The sequence below is a fragment of the Acipenser ruthenus genome, chromosome 13 (genome assembly GCF_902713425.1).
Source record: "Acipenser ruthenus chromosome 13, fAciRut3.2 maternal haplotype, whole genome shotgun sequence".
NCBI classification, from domain to species: Eukaryota; Metazoa; Chordata; class Actinopteri; order Acipenseriformes; family Acipenseridae; genus Acipenser; species Acipenser ruthenus.
Window position 1 is genome coordinate 9094410 of NC_081201.1, and position 21901 is coordinate 9116310.

The window sequence follows — 21901 nt, forward strand, 5'->3', positions numbered from 1 at the left end:
ACTTTAACATGTAATCCCAGTCAACCGCTCAAATCTATTGTGGCTTGAGACCTGACATTCATTAACCAAATGTTTGCTACAAATAATCAATATCAGATGAAGTCCTCAGTACAAGTACTTGTGTACCATTTAACATACTTACAAGACTATTATTATTATTATTATTATTATTATTATTAATAATATATTATTATTATTATTATTATTATTACAGTGGTTATAGGTTTATTATTCAACCAGACTATTAAAGCATATACAGTACTATATAATACAAACAGCCTATTGAAGGTATTTTTAAAACCTGTATGGGGCCCTGGAACATGGAACTGTTTATTGAGTGAAGTTCAGGGTCAGTAGGGGAGCTAATCATCAAATAGGGGTCGCGATTCCATGTAGTTGCAGTAAACATCCACAAGATGGCCACAAAATCCACAAAAAACAAAGTATCAGCACATACCATATGTAGTATGTGCTTGTGTCTATAGAGACTGGCAGGTGGTGTGCGTCAGCAGTCATGGTATATTACAGAAGATTTGCAATCTTGTTGCGGATTTAGATTCAGTGCTGTCCTGGCTGCCTACGATCTTCTTACACTGTTGATGGTGTTTTCAATTAGGTTTTCTTTTCTCTCTCTCTCTCTCTCTCTCTCTCTCTCGCTCTCTCTCTCTCTCTCCCTCTCTCATCTCATTGCCTCCCTTCTGTTTTGGATTCCTGTACCAACAGTTTGTGAATTCCCAGTAGCTTCAATTCCCAGCTGACGGAGATGGCGAAGGTGTGCAGTTTTAATTGTGTGTTTCAGATGCACCAGTGAAGGAAAGTGCAGGGATTGCTGAACATCCCCCCAGGGCCACCTGAAACCTGGTTAGCAATCCCTAATTAAAATACCACTGTCAGTTCTCTAATTAGCCACCACTGGACTAGGAGTTGAAATCTGGTCCATTTCTTGTATTGTGCTGTTGAAGTAAGGTCAAAAACAAGGTCTAATACTGTAATTCCACGTGTAGTTACATGGTAATTACACTGTAAATACACACTCACACACACAGACACATGTACATAGCATGTTGTTATAAAAGATGTACGTTTATAATAGTCACAAGACTACTAAAGAAAACATACAGTCTATTTTTTTTTTTTGTAAACCCTTATTTTAAAAATACCATAAAACCTGCTTATCAACCCCAAACTTGCCACACTACTCCGAATCAAAACGGAGGGAGCAGGGAGGATTTTCTTTCTTTCTTTCTTTTTTCCTTTCTTCCTTCCTATCTCTCCCTCCCTCCCTCTCTCTCTTTTTTCCTTCCTTCCTTTCTCTCTCTCTCTCTCTGGCTGAATCTTTTGGGATTGTGTGTGGTGCTGCTGTCACCAGCTGGTCAGACACTGTAAAAATGGAAACGTCTGCTTTGTCCCAAGTGTAAATGACCAATTAATTTGTGATGCCAAATGCAGATTCTTTAATGGTGGTGTTTCAAACAACACAGCCCATCACATATACCGTATAAAGGCTACATCTCCCTGATGCAAATCCAATTCAGTCAGGATGGGCCAGACAGGATGGGCCAGACAGTGATAACAGGTTCCAGGTGGGTATGTCACAGCGAGTCAGATTGGCTGGGTTTTGGAAATGTTTTAGCTCAAACCCACTTACTTTTCAAACAGTGGTTGGTGGGAACGATGTTGTAATTGTGGGACCCAATGGAGCAAAATGTCAGTGATGATCAGACTGTCAGAGTTCAATAACGCAACAGGTCTTGAAACATCATCTCCCAACTTTATTTCACAATTAAAACCTAGTTTACAGAATGGTCAAGCTCACTTTATATCACCAACTAAACCTCACTTTAAAAAATAAAAAGAAAATGAGCAACAATACATGTATGAAATCTTATTTAAAAAAAGCATTAGTAAAGAACCAAAATTGATATTTTGAGCAACATGATCATTGGTCCCTTTTTCGTTGGGTTGAATTTCTTATATTTTATATATAGTATATTATACATGTCTTAACACACTGTCTATTGAAAACTGATCAATTATGTGCTTTTATGCAAATAGATTTTACTGGCTGACATTTGCACATGGAGCCTAATCTCAAGTCCTGTACAAATAAGGGCTTTCACAGCCGTTTGTGGATGTGGAGCAGCTGCTTGCAGGTCGGACACCTGTGCTCCACATCCTTACAGCTATCCACACAGAAGGGAATGAGACAACAGCCCAGACAACCCCTGCAGAGAGAGAAGGTTCGGGTGAATAAAATAAACACACACACACACACACACACAGTTCAGAACTGCAGAATTACAAAGTGCTGTACAGCAAACAGTGTATGCACTTGATGTAACGGATGCTTTTCAGTTTGAAATGAATGGGGACAGAGCAGAAGAAACCATGCATTACTTTTGAAAGCAAGATGAAGAAAGCATTCAGTCCTGTAACAGTCCAGTAGATTCTCATTTGTTTTTTTTTTAAGCAACAGACAGTCGTGTAAGCATACTCATTTTAGCAATGACTTTGCAACGCAGCTTCTCAGACAGCAACTGCTGTGTCTCATCACCTGTATATAGAAACCCCATTTTACACCCCAGTGTATCCCATCATACTTTTTGCAAGTGTCAAAGCAAGTTAATACTGAGTCTGTGAGGGGAAGCCAAAAATATTACATCTGAGAGGAAAAGCATGCCCATCTCTGGACATGGGGTTCATGTATTACACTACTCATTGATTATAGAGAGTTCTAAGTGGGAAAAAAGTCATGTATTTTATATTTTACAGAATGCTGTAGCTGTGGGATAGCTCCTGACTTAAAAACTGGGCAAAGCTGTTATTGTGACAAAACTTCTACAAGCTGGCCACTGAAATCAGAAACATAAATGCACACTCACAAGCACGGTATAAGATACCTGTCTCATATCTATTGGTAACAACCCCCTTGCAGTAATCCATAACAAGCCTAAATATCAGCATTGGTGTCTTAACAGATACATTTGAGTAAATCATGACACTTAATAGTGTATCTGTTATTAATTAGTCATTCAGCAGACGCTTTTACTTGCAATAGGACCTCGGTTTTACGTCTCATCCGAAGGATGGAGCACAAGGAGATTAAGTGACTTGCTCAGGGTCACACACACTGAGTCAGTGGCTGAGCCAAGATTTGAACTGGGAACCTCCTGGTAACAAGCCCCATTCTTTAACCACTGGACCACCTAGCCTCACGTTGGGGGTGTTTGTAAGGGTTGGGGGTTAAAGACTTACACAAATAAACAAATGAATCCACAGACGACCCAGGTGAGCGCGCCGGCTTGGTGCTCGGTTGTGGTGCGGACCTGCTGCTGGCAGTGGATGCACAGCGCCATTCCCGGCAGATCCGTGAGGGGCTGAGTCACCACCACAGGTGGCACTGGAACCAAATCAAAGAGAGACATCAGCATTTAATCTGCAGTACAGCTGCACTTTGGTTTCAAGCACAGGTGAAATACCTTTATTATTATTTATTTGTATATTAATGTTAATCTAATAAACAGTATCAGCTCTTAAAAATCAATCGTCATGATTACCTTGATTAACCCTGCAAAAAACATTTCTTGTACAGCTAGGGCCAAAAGTTTTGCTCACGTAGAAGTTTAGGATTGTGACATAATTTTTTAAAAAACAACCACCATATGAACATAATTTAGATATTTTATTTAACATCATGTAATCAAAGAAACTACAAAATGATATCGCAAAAATCTACCGGAAGCCATAGTAGCAGAAAAGTTTTTCATGTTAGATTTTGAAATGTCACATTTTTCAATTTTTGTCAGTTTTTTTTTTATTCAGTATGTGGGAAAACTACAAAGCGGTATGTAATTCAATATGTTAACGTAACATTATTCAGCAGGTTTCATTCGACTTTATAAAGCAAAATGAGTTAATTCTAGAGGTTGATGCAAAACCTTTTGTCCATGTTTTTCTCTTGCATAAATAGCTTGTTTACCTGGATTTACTATGATTCACTGTTCTCTGTGATTTCACTATGGTATACTCTCTTAGATTCCATTCACACTTGAGCCGCCTTTTCTCATATGTGAATGCTCCAAAAAAAAGGCAGCCCAAGGCCAACCTAGATTTAGGCCACCGTTTCGATGTGGCCCGGGGCCTGCAATTGCAGGACCAGGGTCGGCCTCTACATATATATGAACGCAAAGCAGACTTAGGGCCGTCTTTTCGTATCAAATGACCAATTTTGTTACGTAGCTCATTCGACACTCCCATACTCCCACGCATGCGAAAGGTAAACAGATAGGCGAATGCTCCGCTAGTCATGACGGCAGTGGTGGATCAATATTGAATGGTAATTATTTCTACATCATACAACCTTAATTATAAAAATATGAAATTAAAAAAGAATCTAGCGGGATAACGTTCAGGTTGTTTCCTTCGCATAATATATGAGCTGCAGTGCGTTCATAATTAAGCTTCATTTGTCACAATTACCTTTTCTTCCTGCTATTTAGCAACTAAGCGATAAATATAAAAACTGCAGGATTGTGGATCTCAATAATGATAAAAAATGCGATGACTTGGCATATTCAGCCACCATTGTTTATTTTGCACGCAACGATATACAAAGCTACAGAAGTGTGCGTCTTTACATTACAATGACGATCATTTCTTTAGCTGCTTGCTTTTACACACACATAAAACACTGTTCTCATCCACACATATTAAGATCGTTGATACACCATAACATTAAGTCAAAATAATCAATAATATATCTTTTTTTTTTAATATATATACCATAACATTTCTACTGTGCTGCACTGAAACCATATTAATAAGAAACGTCTGCTACAAATCAAGGATTACTGTATATCCTGGTAGCTCTCCATTCTGAGTGCAGGCTAATGTTCCTTAAAAAAAAAAAAAAAAAAAAAAAAAGCAATTTGCCACATTTTAGGCCTGCTTTTCAGGCACATATGTGAATGCGCAAAGGCACCTTAAACCGCAAATGTGAACGGGGCTGCAGACCTAAATATGCGACGGCCCTGAGCCAGCACAGTAGTGTGAAGGGGGGTCTTAGACGTAGCCGCGTGTCTCTGCCTGTGATACAGAACTGTTTCTCTTACCTGTTGGCAGCTGTTCTCCTGCAAGTGAATAGGGTGGAGGGGGAGGGTACGTCATTGCATTTACCCCTAATAAAGAGAAGAATAAATGCAGTTTCAAATCCTGACAATTGTGAGCATAATTAAAGGATTTCAGTTTCATACAATTTACACTCACGCTAATAGCAGTACAAACATTCTTTGTATTAGTTTTTACCTTGCTAGCAATCTAGAGCTCTATTCGAGAGTAAGGAAGCTATTTAAATAATGTGTAATAGCTCCATAGAGTTTTCGTGTTTGCTTGGTGAGGAAACTGCCTGAAGAAAATGAAAAGACAAGGCAGGATGTATTTAACCTGCAGCATTCATGCTGAAAAACTAGTCTTATCACTACTGCATGGAGAGTTTCTTCTTTTTGTAGTACCTGGGTTTTACTTACAGTCCCAGGACCACATCTTTGTCTCTTTCCATACCTGGATTTACAGGGTAGGGCATCTGCTGACCACTGGGGTAAGCATTCATTTGATTGGCTTGGTAGGGTGCGCTGGGAAAGGTATTAGAGCTTCCCTTCTCCATCTTCCTAAAGACAGTAAAAAAAACTATTCAAACAGTATGACACAAGCCATACCCTTATCAACATTTACCATAGTAAAAGCATAGCAAAGCACAGTGAACGCATGGTAAAGCACTGTAAAGAACAGTGAGGTATGGTAAAGCATATTAATAAACATGGTAAACCAGGGGACATTATGGTTAATACATGGTATTAAGCATGGGAAAAGTGCAAAAATACTGTGCAAAAATACCATGGTAAACTTGTATACTTAAAGAGTAAGAAGCTCTACAAATGGAAAGTTAGAGAGTCCGTATTGGGATTGCGGCACAACACCTCCGACCATGCAGCACATTTTCAACATCTGCCCAATCAGATCTTTCAAGGGCAATCTAGAGTCTTTGCATGCTGCTTACCCCTGATGCACTCGATTGGCTTTCAGATCTGGATGTCGATCTGTAATATGTTGCAGTCCAAAATGCCATACGAAAGAAGAAGACGGCTGTTTTAAATAACCTACCTGTCATTTTTCTTTTCATAGTTAACATCCTGACAACTTTTTACACTTATAACTTTAAAGTCTGTTCAGAATGTCTGCTCTAGTGCACTGGGGTTTGAGATCTGTCCTCTAAATCACTGCAGGAAGAAGGATACTTTTTTTTTTTTTTTAAACCAAGTGTTCTGGCTTTTCTGTTCCGTACCATATCGTGGATCCTGTTTGATAATGTGAGCAATAATCCTTACACTATCAGTGCACTAGAGAAGACATTTTCAAAATAGCTTTTAAACAGACTTTAAAGTTATAAGTATAAAATGTTGTCAGGATGTTAACAATGAAAAGAGAAATGACAGGTACGTTATTTAAACAGTTGTAGCAACACGTGGGGACGTGTAACGCTATATTTTTCGGAACCCCGCTACTTACTCTTTAAAACTGGGGAGTATGTAATAGTTTTGATGTGACTATCAGTATTGCTTTCTATTAGTTGATCCCATTGTAGATACAAAAGCAAAACATCATGAAATAATCTGGAACAATGTGGACATTCTACTAGAAGAGTGAGCAAGGCCACAATAGCAGTCTATGCATGAAATGGGCCTCATACAAAGACATAAGGCAAGCTTTATGGGTATATTATGGTGTGAATGAATACCAAATATAAAATACTGTAGCAAGAGGACAAGAGACCATAACATGCAGCTAATACTTGAGAGAGGAATATGTTAATCAGTTGAACACCTTATATCTATATCTGTGAGTTTTAATGTACTATACTTATGAGGGAAGACAGTCAGGTATTCTTTTTACAACAAGTCATTAATGGTGAATCTGTCGACAATACTGTTTTAGAAATGTTCAGCAGTACTAGCCCACGTAGCCGCTGTATCGTTTAAATACATATTGGTAATATAATTGTATTATTTTAAGATATGCAAATAATCTGTTACCCTAAAGATGTGATAAAGTTACAGTACAGTACATCTGTAAATTATTAACACAAGAATATACAAGTAAAGCTAGGTTAGAGGAAGTGCAGCAAATAAACTGTGATCTTGTTTTATATATATATATTGATTTTGCTGGATCAGTAAGGGGCAAAGGTCTTAAAACAACAAGACACACCCAGACTGAACTATAGATAATAAACTGAATAAAAATTATACATGTTTTATTAAAAAATAAAAATAAAACACACAAACCGGGTAACCAACACATAACTATAAGCTGTCCTGAAATTCTAAAACTGAACCTGATCCTAATATATTCCCCAAACTGGGTATCAAATCAAGGTCACAAAACCATATACATTCTGTATACGTATTGGATTAAATCCAATAAAGAATGGAAATTTTATCTATGACCTATTATTATAGTGTTGCACCTTTGCTTGCATTAATCCAGAACGGCTTCATGACCATTAAACTTGATTGAAGAAACAAACTTAAATAAAAACACCCCAATAACTCACAAGGTTTGTGAATAGAGCTCACATATTCATCACTCGGGTGAGGAGTTCTGTTGGACCTCAATGTCTGTCCCTTTTTCTACTTGCCATTTGTTTTCCTGTGTTACCGGATTTATGAGTTTTCGAATATAGAAAGATAAAAACAATACCATACACAATTATATATGTATATTAAAAAAAGACACATTAGTATTAAGTTTACAAAGACAATAAGGATAACGCTGTTGGGTTTTCTTACCTTTAATAGCTGTGCGATGAGTCACTCCTGTTGAAACATTGTGTAATTTATATAGTCTCACTATCGCTGGGAGGGGAAGGAGTGAAAGGGAGTGGGAGGGTTTTTTGTTCACCATCCCATAATAGTCATGAGGCAACTGTTCTGCCCACAACTCTTGATGTGATTACACAGTAGGTTACTACTGAATGATAGTTAGAGATGTTTTGTTGCACAATAGATAGGGAGTGGCCACAATCTATATGTTATCTTGGGACTTTGTAACATTTGTACAAATCTGAGGTTTTTGATTTTGTTTGTTGTTGTGATGGATTCTTGTGCTTTTTACCCATAGTCAAGGGGTGATTTCAGTTCATTTCATAATCTCTTTTTTTCAGTTTATGTTTTGTAAACCCCATTGTGTGAATTTGCAATGAGAATGAAGCGGTAAGAACCATTATGCAGATCAAGTATGGGGAATTTCTTTTAAATAACCACTTTTTAGTAGTGCATGAAAGGTGATTACATTCTTAAAAAAACAAGATTATACAAGGTGTTCAAAAAATATAGCGTAGCGCAGCTCGGGGGGCGTGTAGCTGGGGATCTCTAATTAGTCTCTAATTCCCTATCACGTCATTGACGTGATGTGTTCTGCAATACATAAAGTCTGCATCTCCCTATTTTTCAACAGTTTCAGTCACAATGGGAAAGATAGTAGGTCTGACAAACTTTGATAGTGACAGGAGCTCCTGTATACTGCAGAGAAACAGACCTTGATGGAATTAGAGCCAACAGTTAATCAGAACAATGTAAGCATCTTGCCATGTTGAGTGGGTGCCTTCTCAGATGCCCTTGTTGGTCATGTAACAGACTATGAACAGTGCTGTGGTGCCTTTTGGAAGGAATTCCACATTCTAAATCTGTCAGGTTGCAACTGTTAGCTAAGAACAAAACTAAATTGAACAAGGAAAAAGTACAACATCAAATGACAACATGAAAACTGAAGCATTCACTGTTTCTTCTGCTTCTAGTTTTCCCGTGGCGGGTATTCGTTTCTGTGACCTTTCTTCTACTTCAGACGCCTACTTCATCATTCGACTGCACGCCTCCAAGACAGATCAATTTCGGTGTGGTCAGTTCATTCAGCTGTCAAGTATCGAGTCCCCTATCTCCCTTTCTTTTCAGCGGCAAGGTATCTCCCCAGCAGGAGACCCTGCCGCCCCCCCAGACCCTCTGTTCATTGATTCCCCTCGCTCTATCGTCACTCGTCACTGGTTCTCAACCCTCCACCCTCATATCATATTCATTCTATATAGCCACAGCCACCTCCGCCACGAGGACCAGAATCAATCACAGCCTGATCAAGAATATGTGGAGCTGGTCCTCTTTTGTGATGGATTCTTAGTCATTCATCACCATTGATATAGTTGCAGCCCATTCTAAAATTGCTAGTATGCCCAGAGTGGGGGCTTCCTGTCCGCCGAGGCCACCATAGGTTTTCCCCTAATCGGCCTCAAGGGGGTTTTTCCTCTGCACTGAGCGGCAGGTATTCACAGTCACACCTACTAATAATTCCTAACCACCTGTGTTCGTCCTGTTTGTCTTTCTAGTCTTTTGTATATGTTATACGTCGGCATATTTTCTTTGTTTTGTCTCACGGTGCAGGTGTTTCGCGGAGAGCCGGGGGTCCATCCTTTGGTGGGCAAGTGATCTCACTTCCCCGACCTCAGGTGCAGGCATCCGCCTACCTTCCTTCTAATGGGGGGATGTTGCAGGATGGCTTGCAGTGGTGAGGTGTGGTGACGTCACGGACCAGGAAGTAACTGAACCAAAACAATGGATGGGCGGGTGAAACTGAACGCAACGGCGTTCAGCTGAATTTATTAAATCAATAAACCAAAACAACAGATTTGAACAAAACGACAAAACACAAAACAAAAAGGCGCGATGGCCAAACAAACAGAAACAAGTATATTTTTAAATATAGCAATTGTTTTTCGCTCGCTCTCCCGTGTTCTCCCGTACTCTCCTCTGTACACTCCACCCCCGCAGCACGGACAGCTGCAGGTTCTTATACTCTGGCCAAGGGGTTAACTAGCTGTTAATTATCTTATTACCCCTCGGCCACAGTCTGCACGCGTTTGGTAAGGATGCGTGACTGTCAGCTAGTTAAATAATCAGTAGCTGATCAGCCACGCATCCTCACGGGGTTTTTAAATATAAAAAACAAATAACAAATACGCGGTGCTTTTACCTGCGCCGCAAACAAAAATACAAATAATAATAAATAAATACATAGGGGCGGGACACTCCGCCACAGGGGAGTTCTCAATGCCGTGAGTCAGAGCGGACCCCCGGCCACACTCTATCCTATCGCAGCTCATGCGTTTATCTTACCTCACCTAGTGAGGCTCTGTTCTATCCATTCCTCTCTTCGGGACGTGGCCGCTTTACGCTTCCCTAACTAACCTCACTAACTTGCATGCTTTCTCTTTACTTCAGATCCCAGGCAGCATGGACATACCCAGCTCAGCCTGTGAAATAAATAAATAAATACATATAAGAGGCTTAATATTTAACATTAGGGTAGTGTGTGATATGTAAGCAATAAGGCCTGACAAGGTGGGTGATATTGGGCAATACCGCCCACCCTGGGGGTCTTATTGCCCTTAGAAAACGGGCAACAGTTACAAAAAAAGACAGAAACAGGTTTTGTGGTTTAAAACTTGAACAATAGGTGGCTCAAGCATATCCGTCCAGGTGAAAAGGCACTTATGCTGGTACTTTTTGTTTCCTGGTCATCTATTTCAGTGGTTTTCAACCTTTTCATTTCAAGAACCAGTGTTTCCAACAGGGACTACCAGGTGTACCAGTGACAATGTGCAATCTTAAACTGCTGTTGTAAAACCTAGACCTACCCCATTACAACCAGGTTTGTGTCTGTACTCGCTTGTTTGTTGCCTCATTCTGCTGAATGGTTCATATATTCATGAACTCTGCATGTTTATATTTTTTTATATTTTGCAAGTGTTGTGTTTGGAATTGGTGACCGCACCTTTAATTGTGTACAGTTGTACAGTAATATGGAGACAGCGTGTTGCAGCTGCCGTGCTCAGTGTTAGTGACATCCTGATCTGACAGCATGTAACACAGACAGCTCTTATGATTTACATAACGTTTATTCTCCAGTAAAAACAAGTTTAAATTGCAGTGAGTTTGTTCTTCTATATTTACGATATCTGATAAATAAACTTTGTTTTCCCTGCAACCGCTGACCCTGCTTTAGTTCAAAACTCACGCTACGTACTGTTTTACATAATGGTAACGGTGCTCATAACTTACTGTGCCTGCTTCTTTGGCTGAAGAGATATTATCAGCTCACCTGGAATCTTTAAATCAATTAAATCATACCGTACTTAAACTGGTGACGATAAACAATGTAACTAAAGGTGCTTTCACACAGAGGAGTTATGACGGTTCAGAACCGCCACTGTAGCGGCTTATAGGTCTGTGTGAATTGCTTATACCGCCACTGAACCGTCATATTTTATGCCGTTTCTGAACCACCTCGTGAGGTAGTTCAGAGACGGCACTGAACTATGCATCAGCTGCAGAGTCACTTACAATTACGTCTCACCCGAAAGACAGAGCACAAGGAGGTTAAGTGACTTGCTCAGGGTCACACAATGAGTTACTGGCTGAGGTGGGATTTGAACTGGGGATCTCCTGGTTACAAGTCCTTTTCTTTAACCACTGGACCACACAACCTTCTAATGATAAAAAATATTAAATAACAAACAAACAAAAAAACATATATATAAATGATCTTGTGATCACAACATAACGGCTGGTAGCCTAATATTGAGACCCTTGGGTGAATTGTATTTCAGCTTTGTGTTTTTATGACTTGGCGGCAACTGGTACTGGCATTTAGCAGTGATATTGCCTTAACACGTTGCTCCCGGGTAACAAATGTTTTTTTTTTTTTAAATTATTTATTTATTTTTATTTCTCGCTTGCATTTTAAGTTATTTTAGCTTTAAACTACAAGTTCAGATCTTTCTTTCCACTTCATGTTGTTCAGATTGCATCTAATATTACCCATATAATATTGTATTTTAACTGTAAAAAAAAATGAAAGGTTAATCAAACAATGAAACCGTTTCTTGTTTAACCGTTTTCCTTCAGTGCAGTCAGTCATTTTACATTTTTCATATTCCAACTTTTTTTTTTGTTTTAAATAAACCTTGGATTTATTATAAGCCTGACTGGTTTACATTTAAAACTCACCTCAACACAACATGTATTTTCATTTAGACGAAAATGTATAGACAACATTTAGAAATTCTTACCTGAATTAATTTATATACACCGTCCACACTGACGCTGATCACAGTGTTGCCAGATCCTCCCGAAAAAATAACCTCTAGATGAATGCGCGAAAACCTTTAGAATTACCCTCAATACCTCTAGGAAAAAAATATTTAGTATGAGAGCTCAAGTTCCTGTTTTTCTAATTGTAACCGCAAAGAATTAGGCTGGTGAAATGTTCAATACATACTGAATTTATTAAGAGACACTGGCATCCAACTTAAAATAATTCCAGAAGCACATCATGTTAAGTCCTATTACAGCAGATTCTTGTTAATCGCATAGCCCAGGTGCCCAACAGTTTTAATGTAATACATTTAATTGTATGCCATATAATTGCATACAACTGTGAAGTACAGTAGTGGTAAATAAAAAAAAGTGGGTAAACTGCCCTGTTTGGTGGAGTTGAACAGATAGATTGAACAGATAAACATGAACATATACATTGTTATTGGCCCTCAGCCAACCAGAGCCCCCCCATACAGTCCTTTACCGTTTCAGGTGCTGTTCACGTGAGCTACAGAGCCGACGGTGCGCTTCACTGAAAAGTTCTGTGAGCGTCCTTTCACGGGCTAGGATGAAGGCTACTAGCGCCGCCCTGCAGGTCCAGTGAGCCTAACAACATAACATTAACAGAACATAAACAACCAATCATACACACTCACACACGCACACGCACACACACACACGCACACGCACACGCACACGCACACACACACACACACACACACACACACAGAGTCCAGTGGCCACGCCCCCCTGCTCATGCCACAGTTCTGAGAGCTCTCAGCTGTCAGCCTCGCACCCAGCAACGCAACACATATGCTCACCGTTAAAATATGTTGTCTTTAACCCAGGATTTGCATAGCACAGGAGAGTAGAAGTGAGTAAACTCTGTATCCCTTATATGAGAAGTGGGTAAACGGGATATTGCTCAAATTAAAAGTGTGTAAACAGCGTTTACCTGCATATACCCTCGACTACACGCGCATCTGCCACCTTAGTAAAGGAAGAACTTGTATATTATGAATAAATCTTAGGGAACAAAATGTTTTCAAAACCTCTAGATCTGGAGGGAAAACCTTAGATCTGGCAACACTGGCTGATCGTTTTTTTCACAGGAAGCTTGGCACGCAGAGCGGCACAGCGTACTTCCCTGCACGTTGAACCCTGAACACAACTCCCCTCCCGGTAGCAGCAGATTGTGTTTATATGTGCATGTTAACCGTTTAATTAATTTACCAGAGTATATATATAAAATTAAATTAAAGTAATAAATAAACTAAACAGTCTGTTTAATTCTGGTCCTTTCTGCCACCGAAATCCAGGTTATATTACTAGAAGCATCAACTGGCGATTATGACGTATGTTGTTCTGTTTAGTTGCCAGGCTACAAGTATCCAAGGACGCGTTGCTAAACCGAGAGAGATTGGCAGTACATGTACTGAGGACAGAAGCTAACCTGAAGGATGACACACGTCATCCCGTGCATTATGTAAATTATGAAGGGCTGTAATGCAGGAAAAAGCGCAAGAATTAAACAAACAAGGAAGTGAAAAGGTTACCGTACCAAGCTGAAAAAAAGTTCCTTATGAACTCCAATAAACCAATGTTCCCTTTCGCCAGTCAAATCGTAGAGTGCCTAAATAAAGTTCTGAGTCAACACGTCTGTTACATCTTGCATCCCAGATATAATAGACTTATACCATTTTCACACAGAAATGCAGCTACTGTGCCGTCTCTGAAACGTTTTAAGGAGTGTATAAAATACCCTTTCACACAGCATGAAATTGCGCAATCTATGACGGTGTAATACCATCATAACCCTTTCACACAGCCAAGAGATCGCGCGAGTACAACTTTCAAACATGTCAATCAACAGACTGTTCACTGACAAGACCTAACACATGCACGCAGTGCTTAATTTGTAAAGAAAGAGGTGCCGGGATGCAAGAAATGACAATAATACCGACCCTAAGAAGAGCATATTCAAAATCATAACACGTTTATTTGAGAGTATTGTAGCTACTTGCGTTATATGTTTACAATCACGTATTCTACATTAAAAATAAAAAAAAGTTCAGAAGGACGATATTGACGAAAAAATGCACCACAACACGAACATTGGTTTGAGCCACGGTTTGCACTATTATCAGCGATGTGTATGCAACAGAAGCTGCTTGTAGATTACAAAAACGATTAATTAAACTTAGGCTAGGTAGTTGTTAACTTAGTATGTTTTATTCTCTTTTAATTAAATTATATTCATTGAAAAAGGCAAGAGAACCAGATTGTTATTATCTTTATTTATTTTTTCATTAAAAAGTTGCCGTTGTTCTTTGTTGAAATTAATGTGTTGAGCTTTCATATTTTGTTGTGTACTACTCATTTAATCAAACCAAGTAGTGCAAGAAGTTGCTTGTATCGTTCATGACGTTTTTCAAATTAAGTAAGCTTATTTATATATACAAAAACGAGATCAGAGTTGCAGCCAGAGTACTTAAAGGCACCGGCGTATATGTAGCTACGGACGGTAGGGACAAGTCCCTACCAATGTCAAGGGACCGTTGAATTGTCCCTACCAATAATTTTGATAAATCTGAAACGTCTTTTGTCAAGTCATTTTATCTGCTCCACAAAGGGTTAACTCTTTCAAGCCCCCCGCTAATTTGATTGGCTTAGGCCCTTCCATAATGCATCACTGTAACACGGACTCAGTGCGTGGCTGAGGTCAGGGACCAGCAGAGTGTGTTGTTTTCATGGAAGTGCGAAAGTGCACAAGGACTCGGGAGTGAAAGGTAAAATCCGAGTTTAAAATAAAAAAAAAATCTAGTCATTCTTAAACGGTGTATATTGTGCCACAATTTTCACATTTATTTAAAAAAATAAGAATAAATATAATCAGTTTAATTCGATATTTAGTTTGTGTTGTCACATTATTTCAATCCTCCTCCTTCCTCCCTTTGTAACTAACTTACTCCTTGCTTGATATTTTTGTATCGTGTGTGTAAAAAGCGAACACGAACATATGTATTTGATTGAATGGACAGTGTGACTATCCAGGCGGCTAAATAAATGCACTATATTATATAGGCAGTAATAAAAAAATATATATTAAAAAGTCAAATTAAACGGGGGCGGGGGACGACGACAGATATACAAATTAATTTCAGTGGGGCGTGAGTAAAAAAAGGTTGAGAACCGCTGGCTTAGGCTGGACTCTGGAAAGACGCTCATCTGATGTTGCCGCTTGCCGGTCAGTCTGATAGGAGTGTGAGCCACTGACTGAATGAAAGCCAGGTGCCGGGGCTGAAGGTATTGTCAGCTCGTCAGCAACATAGTTTGAGTGAATAAACCTACCGACCTACCTACCGACCTATTACGTTAGTGACCCATTGCTAGCTGCTAACCCCACGTCCTTGGTGGCTAGCTAGCTTGTTTCACAGCTAAATCATTATGTGTGTGTGAGAGAGAGAGAGAGAGAGAGAGAGAGAGAGAGAGAGAGAGAGAGAGAGAGAGAGAGAGAGAGAGAGAGAGAGAGAGAGAGAGAGAGAGAGAGAGAGAGAGAGAGAGAGAGAGAGAGAGAGAGAGAGAGAGAGAGAGAGAGAGAGAGAGAGAGAGTGTGTGTGAGTGAGTGTGTGAGTGTGTGAGTGTGTGAGTGTGCTTGAGCATGTTTTGATATCGTCATCCAACTAACGTTAGCTAATCACTTCAATTTGGCTTTAGGTGACTAAAGCATAATAGCAACCAAAAAAAGAAAGATGGACATAAGGAAGTTTTTTTTTTACAAAAAGTCAAAGTGTAAGTAGGAAGATGTTATTAAAGTAATAAACACAATTGATACTGATTCTCATAGCAAATGTAAAAATAATTTCCTAATGAAGTTAGCAGTCATACTTTCTCTCTAAACAGCATGCATCAATTTATCATTTTATCAGGCGAGTGAAGCAGTGCAACCTGGTAAAAGCAGTACAGAGGCAGGTGGAGCAACAGGGTCGCAGGTGAGGTCTGTAATGGCTTAGTGATTATAACAGTGAAAGTGTTAGACTCAGTTTTGAGATATATTATTGTTTGAGGCACATTGTGATATAATAGTAGGCTAATGCTGTATAGTAATACTCAGCAAATAAAGTTAGCATAGCCATATATTTTCTCTCTATATGGCATGCATCAATTTATTATTTTATCAGGTGAATGAAGCAATGCACCCAGGTACGAGCAGCAGCACAGACACAGGAGAGGTAGGCAGAGCACGTGAGCGTGCATGTGCTCATGCTTGTAGCGCCAGGGGTATTGGTAGCTTACAGTAAGGCTGGGATAGGTTATAATTCAGGTTGTTAGTAATTCTATAGCAGGGATGTCAAACCAGCTTCCAGGAGGGACACTATCATAGTGTTTTAAGTGTATACCCGCCAACTTCATGTCAATCAGATTGTCCTCGATTCATGTCCAGCATTCATTTCAAGCCACCAGAAGTTACCATTTAACAGCTGTCTCCTAAAAAATTTCTTCCCGGGGGGGCATGCCCCCGAACCCCCCTAGCGACCGTGACTCCGCCCCCCTAAAAAATTGTGTCCCACCAATGTTGAAACCAAACCTACGCCCTTGCTTAAAGGCACTCAAGCTGAAATCGTAAAGTAATTTAAAGTAGGCTACAAACGTGGCAGCGGACTGTCTCACTTTAACGCGAATGCGCATTATTGTTTATTTTTTTAAGATTTATACATAATATTATATTATTTTGAACAATAGTTTTTATTTATATTTAGTAAACGTCAGTGTAGTTATGGACAACCATACACAGGAGCCTGCTGACTAGAACAATTAAAATCTTACCTGGAGCACCGAGATTCCTTCTTGTATTCTATGAACTTCTGTGCATTGGGCTACATAAGTTAATGAAAGACTGATATAAAATAGACGCAAAGGCGAAAACGTACTTAAAATAAACATTAGATGGTTTCATTATCAAGTAGAAATAAGGTATGCAATATGCAAGACCTGTGCTTTTCGATGTTTGGACCTCTGGTAAATTATCACTCTACGGTCATGGACTGACCTGGCTCCTCGGGGACAAAACGAGACTGGAGAAACCACTGGATGCTACTGAAATAACCCGTGCCATAGCTACTGACAACCAGCAGTGCAGAGAAAGGCTTACACGGTCTGATCAGGACACAGATAGCGTGAAGGCCGTACTGACAACCCGCAGTGCAGAGAAAGCCGTGTGGGGTCTGATCTGGTCACAGGGTGGACGTCATACTGACCACCCGCAGTGCAGAGAAAGGCTACAGGGTCTGATCTGGACACAGATAGCGTGAAGGTCGTACTGACAACCCACAGTGCAGGGAAAGGCGTACGGGGTCTGATCTGGTCACAGATAGCGTGGACGTCATACTAACAGCCCGCAGTGCAGGGAAAGGCGTACGGGGTCTGATCTGGTCACAGATAGCGTGGACGTCATACTGACAGCCCGCAGTGCAGGGAAAGGCGTACGGGGTCTGATCTGGTCACAGATAGCGTGGACGTCATACTGACAACCCGCAGTGCAGGGAAAGGCGTACGAGGTCTGATCTTGTCACAGATAGCGTGGAGGTCGAACTAGTCAATGTAAGAGGAATATATAACACAACGTGTACCCATTCTTTAAACTTTAAATCATCAGTAAGCTAAAAGATTTGATGAGTTAATAAAAGTCTGATATTCATAAAACTATCCTTAGACTGTTAGTGACTTCTTAAAAAAAACATCTAACACATTTTCACGAATATCTAACTATTTAATTAAACAGTACGACCAAAAAAAAAACCACAAAAACATTCGGGCCGTTCGATAAAATTTTGTTTACAGGGCCCCATATTTCATTCATATAAAATAAACCAAAATGTAATTCTTTAAGCAGGCTAACCTAAATGATACCCATTCATCAGTGCTTAATTTGTGCCGGGGCTTGCAGTGGCACAGCCCCGGAACCTCTGGGCATGCAGTCATATTCTCGGTACCTGTAGTTACAAATCTCATAAAATGCTTTCTTTTGAAATTCTCAACACAGTTGTATCAAGTCTGCAAGTTCTTTTGTGCGCTGCCACGTTTGTAGCCTACCTTAAATTACTTTACGATTTCATCTTGACTGTGTTTAAGTAAGATGACACTGGCTGCAACTCTATTGTCGTTTTTTATACACAAATAAGCTTACTTGATTTGATTACATGAGTAGTAGACAACAAAATATGAAAGCTGAACATTAATTTCAACAACGAACAACAACTTTTTAATGAAAAAATATATTATAGCCTACTTCAATAGGAATATTAGCCTGCTATATTATATTAAATCAAAACAATAAAAAATAATAACGATCTGATTCTCTCTAGCCTTTTTCAATGAATATAATTTAATTAGTAGAGAATAAAAACATACTAAGATTACAACTACCTAGCCAAAATTTAATTAATCGTTTTTGTAATCTACCAGTTTTTGTAATCTGTTGCATACACATCGCTGATAATAGTGCATACCGTGGGTTAAACCAATATTCGTGTTGGGGTGCGTATTTTTTATTTTTTTTTAAATCAATATTGTCCTTCTGCAGTCCTCTGAAAGCGTTTTCAATTGTTTGTTTTTTAAACCATGTACAAGACCCAATGTATTGCATATGATAAATATTCGCATACTGTTTTGTTAATGGTGGAAAAATACGATACATTACATTAAAAACGGCGTAATAGACCGAAAACAGCAAGTGCAGTGCTCTGTGTACCACTTTTTAACGCGTACCTGAAAATAACACTCCACCATGCTTTCTAACATGATTAGGCTTAGATGCGGAGTACATCCAGAAGAGGGCAGCATAGCACCATGTACGTGGGAAAGGCGCTCGGTAACAGTTGTTGCTGCCGAACCTTTTCAATATTGGAGAAAATATTGGTGATTGATTAGGTATATACCCACCGACAACTACCAGCAACTTTCCTTTTTGGGCAAAACAATATTTAAATTTAATAATGCAGAATGTGATCATCACATATATAGTTTTTGAAAGAACGTATAATTGTGTGTGTTTCTGTGTACAGAAATAAAAACAAATGAAAAGATTGTTTTGGATGTACACAAAAGGTTTAAATGCTTTAAAAAAATCATTTATTTCCGGACATTCGGGCAAAAGCTCTTCTTCAGCTGTGTAGAAAGAAAAGTAAACAGAGTCCAGTAAAAAAGTTGTTTTTCAAGAATTCTAGGGGATGATGTCATGATTATTTCAAAATAGAATGTTCATTCCAAGAGGATCCAAAGTTCCCAGTTTGAAGATGAACTCCTTTTGTTTCCAAGCAGCATTTGTTCCAGAGCACTGACTGATCCCACAGATGGTGATGCGTCTTCAGCAGCGTGATTATCATTGTTGAAATGGAAATGTAGGGTGTTGATTCGAATACTTCATAAACGTTCCAGAAAGTGGTCTCCTAAACGCCTCAGTTTACCTCAGTGTGTTGCATTTCTTGCAGATAATGCAGTATACTATTCCCTTAGAGGTGGATGTAAAAGGTTAATGGGTGTTGAATGATGCTTTAGCGTCTCCAATCTTTTAAATACAATATATAAATATATTACATGAATTATCTTTTTTGTTTTTCTTTAAAAAACTAGGAATTAAATCTTATTCGAATCATTCAAGAACTTCTGAAAAAGACTCAAGCCATCAACCAAATAAGGGGAGATACTGCCATCCTGACCCTCAGAAGACATGTTTTGTGTTAAAAAGTCAATTTGGAATATCCCAGAAAGGAACCTGAACTACCATACACTGTTTTCTGTACTATCATTCTTCCATATATGGGAAAATGTTAATGTTGAAGATGAACAATGATAATTTAAGTAAACGGTATGTACGCAAGTTGCACAAAGTATCCAAACTCTTATGACAAGGGAAATACAAAACAGAATACAAAACAAAGCAGCCTGTAAATCAGTTTCATTTTTAAAACACAGAGCTTAGAGAAGAATCATATGGCTTTCTGCAGCTCAAGTAATACAGTAGCACACTTGTGATCTTTTAGATCAAACAGAGAAGCCAAACAGACCCTTAGAGCTGGACTGGTCTGATAAATATGAAGCTTACAACATCAATGACAAATGTGGCCATTACCACAACCAAAGCACTGATTAAGGGGACCTGAGCCCCTTTCACACTGGCATGCCTACCCGGGTCACAGTCCCGCGTAGTGTGAAACCACATACCTGGGTCGTACTGTTTCTTAAGTAATGCCTTCAATTCGTAATCCCTACCACAGTGCCTTTCCTTCCAACACATCTTTTATCTGATCTTCAAAGCCCAACAGAATGCTTAATTCAGATGCTCTTGTCTGTCCCTCCAGGCTGGTGGGTGAAGTTGGTGAGATCACAGAGTCCATTGAATCTCTGCAGCGCAAGTTTGAGGAAGCCAAGCAGTCTCTGAGTAACATGGAGGACACCCACATGATGCTGGAGAAGGAAGTCGCCAACAAAGCACACAGCCTCTTCACTGACCGAGAGAAATGCATGAGCCATCGCATGTGCTACCCAACCCTCATCCGACTGACCAAATATTAATACTGAAATAAACAGCGTGGACGACAGAACAAAACAGAGAAAGGAAATTAACAAAGACACTTTAAATCTCAATCTTTTTTTTATTATTATATCAGAATAAGAAAATAAGTCACATTTGAGCTAAGGTATCTTTATTAGATACTCCTACTCAGGCACATTTACCTCTGCAGTGTTGGTTTCGAACTCTTGCACAGTGCAATATCAGCATGGTCCACTTGATGACAGTAAAGTATTGCAATATATTTTTAATGTGGTGTGCAGGTTTGCAGGCAGCAGCAAACTGGTAACAGCTAACAAAATAACTCCATCTTACCTGTCCTGCTCTTCCGTTCGCTATATTCAGTAGATCTCAAATGTGCAGTTTTGAAAGAAACACATGTTATAACAAATATGTATACCCCTTTAAAAAAGATCTTTAGTGCTATAGTAGGGTCAATAAAGCTCTGCTTGCAAGACCTGCTAGGTACCCTACACCTTCTTTTCTAGAATCAACCAGCTGCTTTCACTAATGCTTTGAGTCAATTAAATGACAGTAACAGCCATGTCAACAGACCACTTGTTTTTGTGAATAAAAACCATGCCTCCTTCCCTGAAGGAAAGATGTATATGTTTGAGGACTGGTTGTAGATCTCTCCAGAACAACAGGGACACCTTAAGACTTGTTGCCACATCAAATCAGCACCTTACTGATGAGCTAGTGTATGGTGTCTCGATACCCTACCGACTCTGGTTAGCAAACACTGGTGAACACAGGAACAGAGACACCAGTTTGTTCCTGCTAGTGTTGACTAAGCATGTCTGGTGATGCATGATGACCCCTTGGGCATAATCTATGCCTCCTGCCAGACGCATATCATTGTGTGAGGAGGTTTTTCCAGATTTGCACTTTTTGTGGAGATGTCAATCTAGTTTTCTTCAACCATTTCAAAGCAGGCAGATGTTTCCCCTAGTTGGTGCCAAAAAACAAGGATAACACATCATAAACCAACAACACATGACACAAGTTTGTCGTCACCCCTCATCCACGCTATACCCCTAACTGATTGCAATCTTGTCTATCAGTGTATTATCAGAATGTTTAAATCTGTTTACATTTTTTTTAACAGTCTAGGAAATTCTCAAGGTTA

At 39.4% G+C, this 21901-nt stretch overlaps 2 protein-coding genes across 4 annotated transcripts; one reads left to right on the forward strand and one right to left on the reverse strand.

Moving 5' to 3' along the window:
- Positions 1–1751: 1751 nt before the first annotated feature.
- LOC117417628 (LITAF domain-containing protein) lies at positions 1752–17253 on the reverse strand. Of its 3 annotated transcripts, XM_059035626.1 has the most exons (6): positions 17028–17253; positions 12173–12806; positions 5560–5666; positions 5112–5177; positions 3256–3400; positions 1752–2225 (listed from the first exon to the last, which is right to left on the reverse strand). In XM_059035626.1, the coding sequence occupies exons 3-6, from the start codon at positions 5660–5662 to the stop codon at positions 2117–2119; spliced, it is 423 nt and encodes a 140-aa protein (XP_058891609.1). In that variant the 5' UTR covers positions 5663–5666; positions 12173–12806; positions 17028–17253; the 3' UTR covers positions 1752–2116. The 3 variants fall into 3 exon arrangements, with proteins under 3 accessions (XP_058891609.1, XP_033885667.3, XP_058891610.1); XM_034029776.3 differs by lacking the exons at positions 12173–12806; positions 17028–17253 and adding an exon at positions 7845–9976; XM_059035627.1 differs by lacking the exons at positions 12173–12806; positions 17028–17253 and adding an exon at positions 7610–7826.
- LOC117418345 (tektin-4-like) lies at positions 17177–20957 on the forward strand. Its single transcript, XM_059035299.1, has 5 exons — positions 17177–17386; positions 17739–17801; positions 19833–19938; positions 20243–20341; positions 20539–20957. The coding sequence occupies exons 1-5, from the start codon at positions 17177–17179 to the stop codon at positions 20772–20774; spliced, it is 714 nt and encodes a 237-aa protein (XP_058891282.1). The 3' UTR covers positions 20775–20957.
- Positions 20958–21901: the final 944 nt, after the last annotated feature.